Genomic DNA, 8,476 nt, shown 5'->3' with positions numbered 1-8,476 from the left:
CCCACCCCATCCATGCCCCATGCAGATCCTGGGGAGACACACCCCCTCCTTCCCCATCCCAGTACTCTCCTGGAGTGCGTGCAGTGGCAGGAGCCACCTACCCCCCTCCCCGTGCCCCCCAGATGAGTGCAGCTTCATTTCGCATCCTGCCTCACTCGGGCAGCCTCTGCCCTACTCCCTCCCTCACCCCAGGGGCCTTGATCTGCACCTCCCCCCACCCCCACAGACTTACTGGCGGAAGGCTGCTCTCAAAGCTGCCTGGCTATATTCCTGGCTGCATGCATGCTACAGCTGTGCATGTGCACACAGCATTTATCAGTGACATTATTGGCTATACTGGCCAAAAAAGCTGATTGCCGATAATGTTAATTTTCCTTTTATTGGTGCCAATCCAATATGCTACCGATATATTGGGGCACCTCTAACTATTGCATTCTAAATCCCAGCCTTAGTTATTAAGAAGAGTAAGTAACTATTCCCAGACTGGAAGATACCTATGTAACTTCCCCACCAGTTGTCATTGTTCTTGAAACACAGTTTCAAGTATAGAACAGTGACATTGAAAGCCTTTTCTGTGTTAATTGTGCCCCAAAAATAAAAAGACTTAAAGGAAAAAAAAGAAAAAGGAGTAGTTTTGGATCTTTTAAAGATAACTATGGTAGTTGTAGAGGAGAGCTTTTCTCCTTAAAAAATAAAGGCTCATAATATTTTTTTCCCCAGAATTGTCCAGTGTTTTGTTCTGTCCAAGAAAAGGCAATTGATTTGACATTGCATAATGTGCCTAAACAGAATTGGCTTCTGCATCAGTGAATTTACTATTTTAAGGATGGTGATAGTAATTTTGCCTAAGAATTTAATATTAATAAAATCATTCACTAAGTGCTAATAAAAACTGTGGAGTAGTACAATTTTTCATTTCCTGCACTTTTATTGTTATTTCAGCTACAACAGTAATAATTTCCTTGGCTTTGATGGATTTTTAATCATTTTGAACAACATCAAGCAATTTCAAGGGCTATTTAAGCATTTTATCTAGTGCACAGCCTGAGTAGCTGTGTTCTGCGCAGGGGTGAGATTGAGACGCAGGAGGTGGTAATAAAATCCTTTCCTCAGACCATTCTGCGTCTACCTTCATTAGATCCTACCATTTTGCCACTAGTCTTTTCTGCAGTGGAAGCGTATTGATTCTTTTACAACGAGGGTCTCCTGCACCTGCATGGATTGTACAGTTGAATTTGCCCTTGAAAAGTAATGGCTGAATAATACCTTAGGCAACCTCATAGGAGATAGTACAATGGCATGGGATTTGACGTAAGCCAGCATGGGATCTAGATTGTAGATTTTTTTTACGTTAATTTCAGTACAGATGTAACATCCTCAAGGGCCTCAAAAGTTAACAGAGACAATGCAATAAGAAAGGAAGAGATTTTTCTAGGGATAAAGCTATTAACTAGAGAGAAGTTGCTGTTACATCTCATATTGATGCGATCATTAACAGTCGCATGAAATTGCAAAGGTTATTTCTCATACTGCTGGAGTATGTATGAATTTACTTGTGAAAATCAAAAAGAGTTTTTTCTTTAAAGGGAGTGATATCAGTTTAAAAGCATGAATATAAAAGATCAGGATCATCAAACAATCTTTCAGCCATGCTTGTCATATTTCTTTGACTTCATATCTTCCTTTTGTATGACTTGTGGTTTAGTTTGTTTCAGTACAACTCTTTGAATGGCCTAAAATGATAGATGCAGTGTTTGGGAAGTAAAAATTAGTAAGCTATGTTTTTTACTTAAGTTAACTTTTATGCGCTATTTTGAAATATGTTGCACTTCCTTGATTATAAACCTTGAAAAGTGTTCTTCCAGTAATCATCTTAAGCAAAAGGTGCCCACTAAACTTGGAATTACAATTCCTGTGCATGAAGTAATTTTAACCGTACATCTCCAATTTGGAGGCAGGTTTATAAACATACATAGCTTTAGTTTGGGAGCTTGCTTCCAAGATGAGCAGGTGTCTGCACTCGGTAATCAGAAGCTGAATGTCTTTGGGAGAACTAGTCAGAGTTTGATCTGCAACACAGTGATTAGTTCGGTGTTAGCCTTAACTATTTGATGTTTGTTTCTCCAGGGTCCTCCAGGTCCTCCAGGTTTACCTGGCCCATCAGGGAAGAGAGGTCCAAGGGTGAGTAAAATAGGTATATTTTTTTTCTGCAGCTACAAGCTGAACTTTGATAATTAGCCAAGCTTTGAATCACTATTTTATTCTAGCCTGTATTCATTTGCTAGTCAATTAAGATACCATATTGATCTCCCCATACAAATTGTCCTGCAACAAAATCAAATAAGAAATATGTTGACAGTATGCATTACTTTCAGTGAAGGTGATCCTGTGTGAATGTGTGGACAGATTACTTATATACTTGCAACAGTAATATTTAATTTTTCACTGCTCCTGTCTGCAACTCAGAAGTCTAATGTTAGGGTCATTTGCCTTCTGGAATGAAGGGGAATAGACTTCTGAGAATAATATATCCCCTAGCTACAAAGTAGACAACAACAGAAATTGAATTACCTACTGCTGGCTAGGAAGAAACTTGATCAAAGATTCTCCTTTCCTTTCTTGTGGTACAGCAGCCCAATTAAAGTATGATTTCTATGGGCATGTGTAGATGAAACGGGAGCCCTAAATTGAAGTGGTGGGTTTTTAAAAACACCGCTTCAATTTAGGGCCCTTTAAATCTCTGTGTTGTGCACACACCCAAACTTACCTGCCTCTCCGGCAGCAGAGAGATAAGGGCTAGCTGCCGGCGGGCAGAGTGGCCCCTGAACTAAGGGGCGGGGGGCTGGTGCTTCCCTTCATGGCAGCGGCGGGCCCCCTCCCTGCGCAGGTGGCACCTGCCCACAGGCACTCGGCTCGGGCAGTCCTGGGGAGCACTTCAGCCGTGGAAGGTAGTACTGAGCCCCCACTCAGCTCAGGCAGGCAGGCAGGCTCCTAGGGAAAAAAAAGGATCAGGCTCACTGTTTTTCTTGAGCAGAGCCTGTCTTCCCAGGTTGCTGCCAGGCTGCCTGCACGGGCTTCCTGCAGAGTCCCTGAGCTACACAGAGCCCTGTGCTTCATACCACGGCTGTAGAGCAGCAAACTAAAACTCCTCCTCGGAGTTTTAGTTTGCTATGCCCCAGGTCCCCAAATGGGCAGAAAATAATAGAATGCGGTTTAACAAGGAGAAATGCAAAGTGCTGCACCTAGGGAGGAAAAATGTCCAGCACACCTACTGCCTAGGAAATGACCTGCTTGGCAGCACAGAAGCGGAAAGGGATCTCGGAGTCCTAGTGGACTCCAAGATGAACATGAGTCGTCAGTGTGACGAGGTCATCAGCAAAGTTAACAGCACTTACAACATCAGCAGATGCATGGCAAACACAACCAAGGAGGTGATACTTCCCCTCTATTGGGCACTGGTCAGACCACAGTTGGAGTCTTGTGTCCAGTTTTGGGTGCCACACTTTAAGAGGGATGTGGATAACCTGGAGAGGGTCCAGAGAAAGGCCACTCATATGGTTAAGGGCTTGCAGACCAAGCCCTACGAGGAGAGATTAGGGCACCTGGACCTCTTCAGCCTCCACAAGAGAAGGTTGAGAGGCGACCTTGTGGTTGCCTATAAATTCATCATGGGGGCACAGAAGAGAATTGGTGAGGCTCTATTCACCAAGGCGCCCCTGGGGGTTACAAGAAATAATGGCCATAAGCTAGCAGAGAGCTGATTTAGACTGAACATTAGAAAGAACTTCTTCACAGTTTGGGAGCCCATTCCAGATTTTGGCCACTCTAAGGAGGTGGTGCTCTCCCCTACCCTGGGGGTCTTCAAGAGGAGGTTAGATAGGCGTCTGACTGGGGTCTGCTGAACCCAGCACTCTTTGCTGCCTGTTCAGGGGGTCGTGGAAGTAACTGTGGAAGAACCATCCCAAAGTCCCTTCACAGCTACATTTCCAGGTTTGGCAAGCACGAGTGGGAATGGGAGAGGATGACACACTCAGCAGCATGCCTGCCAGGCAGTGCTGAAATATGTTATGCTTTAGTTGAAGTCAGTGAATGGTGAGCATAAAAAGTCAACTTTGTCTATCAAAATGGTCAAGGTTCTGGGCTGTTGGCTGGAGAAGGAATTACTCCTATTCCTTTTAACACCAACTTTCTCTATTGTACATATATGTACATCAAAAATGTGATGTTTAAGAGAGATATAATTTCCAGACATAATATATTATGTCTAATAGCATAATATATTATGCTATAGCTGAAAAACCCACCATGAGCTTATTTAAAATTATCTGGGAACACAGTGAAACTGGGATCTGTGATGGAACCTACAGAAGTTAGGTGCTCAATTGCCATTTAATTTCAGTGAGGACTGGGCATCCTATACCTTTAAACTCCTTTGAAAATCTCAGTCAGAAATCATACAAGTGACAATGATTTTTCAGGGTAATTGTCTGGACAGTGTTTCCATAAGTACGAAACACTGCTAGACCTAAGTCTGAATAATTTATACTTTCATTTTTTTTCTAGGGTGTTCCAGGACCACATGGTAATCCAGGTTTGCCAGGGTTGCCTGGTACAAAGGTAAGCTAATTTATCCATGCAGCCATGAGTAAATATGGACCTCCTAACTTTTGACTTTTTGGAAGCCTTTCCACTTGTTTCCAGGAATATCACTGATTAATTTTATTTAGTTTACAAATGGCAACCACAATTGTAAACATTTTAAAGGAAATGTTGCTAGTAAAACTGAGATAAAGACCACACCAAACGGCCAGTCTCTCAGGAGAAAACTGTGTGTGTAAAATGATGGGTTCATCTTGGAAGTCTTGACTCAGGCAAATAATTCTAGCATTCTGAAGAAGTTCAATAGAATCAACCCAACTGCTTCAGTAAGTTGGAATTTCTCAGGGGATATATTTTCAGGAATGAACATCTAATCAGTATAATCCTCTGCTTTTGTTAAAACAATAGCATGGACAGAGTTACTTCCCAGAAATACTTTTCTCTTGTCAAGATTTCACCTTTAATGGTATTTAACTATTCTGATTTTTTTCAGCCAACATCTCTGATTGAAACAATAGACCTTTTGCCTATCAAACTATAGATGTGGTTTTTCAAGAAATATTAGACAGAAAAGATGTTAGGCTTATGAACTCCATTTCAAACCTTCAAACCTGGGTAACATAGGCCACTTAAATAGCTTCAGACAGATTTGTGCAGTTGAAAAATGCCTTCAACTCGTATTTAGTTTTCAAAATTTGATAGATATGTTAGGAAAAAACAAAACTGGCCATGATTTGTTTTAGTATGATCCCTTGTGGCAGGAATCTGACCTGTGGTGACAGGTGTTAAAAACTGCTTGAGGATATAAAAATATAGCACATAAACCTCACAGTGTTTGCCATTGTGAACAAAGTCGTTTTGTGTCTTCTATATGCCTTTTTGTTAGTAACTCATTTATGACAGTAGTTAAACATAGTCATTTATAATTTGCTTAGGTACAATAGTTATTCAGGCTGTGCAATAGAAAAGTGCATATAACTTTTACTCAAAATAACTGCAACCCACTATTTCTAAGATTATTTCATAGCAAAAATTTCCTTTTGTTGGGTCATACAAAGGTTTTTGCAAGCTTTTTTACTCTACCCTGTAGCTGGGTTCATGCTTTTAAAAACTGAAGGTAATTCTTAAAAACTAGGCTATGTTTTAGGCATCTCTATGAGATCTACTTTTCTTATTCAAGCATCATTTGTTACTGTTAACGTGTGTGGCTAGTGCTGCAGTCAACTTCTGTCTCAATGTAAAATTGCTCTCTCATTACAAATTCCTTTCATAATATCTTGAATTAAACAGAAACAAGACAGATGCTTGCTAAAGCTGGACTTCTGAAGTTCCATTGACCATGGGTCTATAGACCTCTGATAATTTGCACAAGCTAAAATTAAACCTAAGTATGTTTATTCTTAAAGCAGAGTAGATCAAATGTAATCACTTGCTGTCAGTAACTTCATAAAGGATTTTTATTCTTCCCTCAAGATGCATAATGTATGTTCTATTTACACTAACAAGTTACACATGTACTTTGAGAGTGCTAGAATCTGTGTTAATATGTTTATAGCTTTCTACATTATTACTGATGTTTTTAAACAAACGGCAGCATAGGCAGTTCCAATTGACATGCATATACTTGAAGGCACCCTATACAAAGGGGTTGAGGTTTGGTGTAGAACCGCTTACAAGCATTGTTGTCATTTCATAAAAAAAGAATTAGTTCAACAAAATTGAGTGTGGATTTTGGCATTGTTCTGGCTTCCCTGTAATGTTAAATAGATTAAATATTTAAGCATTTTTTTACATTCACATGGTGGTTTGCAATCATTTATTGCTTGTCCACATTTGAAAACCACATATAAGAAATTCCTTGTCACTTTAGCTTAGAACAAGAGTCATTTTTATGTTGAGGAGAAACAGAAATAGGCAAACTGTCAAAAGAATTTTGTTGAGAATTTATCACAGCTTTATTATAATTCACTCTTTCTTGCAACTCTCTCTTAGTTTAATTGGTTTGAATTGGAAAAGGGAAGAGCAAAAGGTTGAAATTTTAATTTTCTAGGTGTTATTATTCAGAATTGAAAAAAGCACGAAACAATTTTAACTGGAAATGACATGGCACATTAATTTAATGCTATAACTTAATTTCTGTATATAGCTTCCAGGCATTATTTTGCCTTTATTTTAAATTTGATGGGCTTGATTGTCCTTTCACTCTGGTTTCACATCAGTAAGTCTTGATTTCACTGAAGTTACCTTTGATTTATAGTGATGTCAGCAAGAGGAGGCTCAGGCTCAGTATTTCCAAAAAATGCTGTCAGCTGAGACATGGTCCTGTTCACTCCATCACCCACAGCAGTGACCTGAACAGAGCCTATTAAAATCTGGGGGCAGAAAACGACTCTCCATGGACTTTAGCAGATTTTTGGATTGGCCTTCAGAAATTGAGCAGGGCCTATAGGTGGATTTAGTCAAGATTTCTAATCAGAAATGTAGCAGGTGCAGAGATTTGATGAGAGAGAAATTCTTGATGCCAAAACAAGGGATAAAGTGTCATCCTGCAATTTATTCTGTGTTGCCAAGTGGCTGGATTCCTGCAGTGCCTTTCCAATGGAAGGGAACAGTGCTGCACGAGAGAGTCAAATGGCAGAAAATTCAATTCAGAATTAAAAATTAGGAAACATAATTGACTGAAGAGACAAGTTAAAAGTAAAATTCCCAGGGACCTTAACAAAGTGAAAAACTATACAAGAATTTGGCTGAAATACTTTGATGCAAAGATGTGGTCCTGTTACTAAGGAAAAGTGAAAAAGAGAAGGGGGAAAACAGAAAAGGCAGTATTTCATTTAAAGAACTGTTTGCATAGAATGAAATACTTTCCATGGATAAGCTAGTGGAAATTTAAAAAAAAATTAAAGTGGCCGCACTTTCAGATTGGGAAGGAGTTACAAGATTCTTGCCTAATACCCAGATCTTTTTGAATGCTCTTTATCCTTCACATTTTCATTTTGAGAAGTTGGCAGGTATGTCAAACATTGGAGCTCTCCGAATAGTTGTCTCATTGCATGCGACTAGGGCTCGATGCCAGAGTAGCTATAGTTATCCATTCCCTGAGGTGAAGAGCTTCATCTGAGACCACAGTTTCATTGTTAGAAGCAGTCTGCTGTTGCTTTTTTTCTGGCAGGAACTTAAATATGCACCGTGGTGCCTGTCATGTCATTCCTGTCTTTAACCCTGACTCTTCTATAGAAGGCAGGGTAGATTTGCACCTTACAGACTAAGTACATCAGAAGTGCATAAGATTTTGTAAGCAGCAGTTTACTTCATCAAATACTGTGAGGGGACTGAAGAAAGCTGAGCTTCTAAATTGAAAGCAGTGATTAGAATACAGAGCCTAGGGAAGGGGGAGGAAAAAGGAAGGGCACTCGTGGGAGAGGCAAGGTGATCGGAGACAGAAAACAAAGCGGTTGACCCACTGAGTGATTCAGGGGGGGTTATAAAAACTAATCCAAGTAATGGGATTATCTGTAGTCTTCGTTTAGACAGGCAGCGCTCAACCTTTTGGCTTCACAGTGCCGATGAGTGACACAGAGCCAGTTTGAGCGCCAAATCAGACCCCGTGTGCCAGGATTGGGCCCATGTGGCCTTGGCTTGTCCCCCCATGCCCCGAGATTGGATCCCAGTCTTCCTCTTTTTGCTAGGATCAGGGCCCCATGCTGCCTCTGCCCAGCCCCACATCCTGGGATCAAGGCCATGGGGCCTTGCCCCACCCCTTTTTGGTCTTACATGGCATCATCAAGCCCCGTGCTGCCTCTGCCACATCCCACATTGCCCCCACCTGATCCCATGTGCCCAGATCAGGGTCTGGGGTCTCTGCACACTGGGATCG

The 8,476-nt window shown here is 40.9% G+C and overlaps 1 protein-coding gene across 2 annotated transcripts in view; it reads left to right on the top strand.

Moving 5' to 3' along the window:
- Positions 1 to 8,476, top strand: part of COL24A1 (collagen type XXIV alpha 1 chain) — a 301,453-nt gene that overhangs the window by 39,940 nt on the left and 253,037 nt on the right. For both annotated transcript variants that reach the window (XM_019501556.1, XM_019501555.1), the window contains exons 3-4: positions 2,128 to 2,181; positions 4,564 to 4,617. In XM_019501556.1, the coding sequence (XP_019357101.1) occupies positions 2,128 to 2,181; positions 4,564 to 4,617 (108 nt within the window). The remainder of the gene's footprint in view (positions 1 to 2,127; positions 2,182 to 4,563; positions 4,618 to 8,476) is intronic.

Source organism: Gavialis gangeticus, unplaced genomic scaffold (assembly GCF_001723915.1).
Source record: "Gavialis gangeticus isolate Ggan-Ray unplaced genomic scaffold, GavGan_comp1, whole genome shotgun sequence".
Classification (NCBI taxonomy): Eukaryota; Metazoa; Chordata; order Crocodylia; family Gavialidae; genus Gavialis; species Gavialis gangeticus.
The sequence above is the reverse complement of the archived record's forward strand: the minus strand, read 5'-3'. Positions and strand labels throughout refer to the sequence as shown.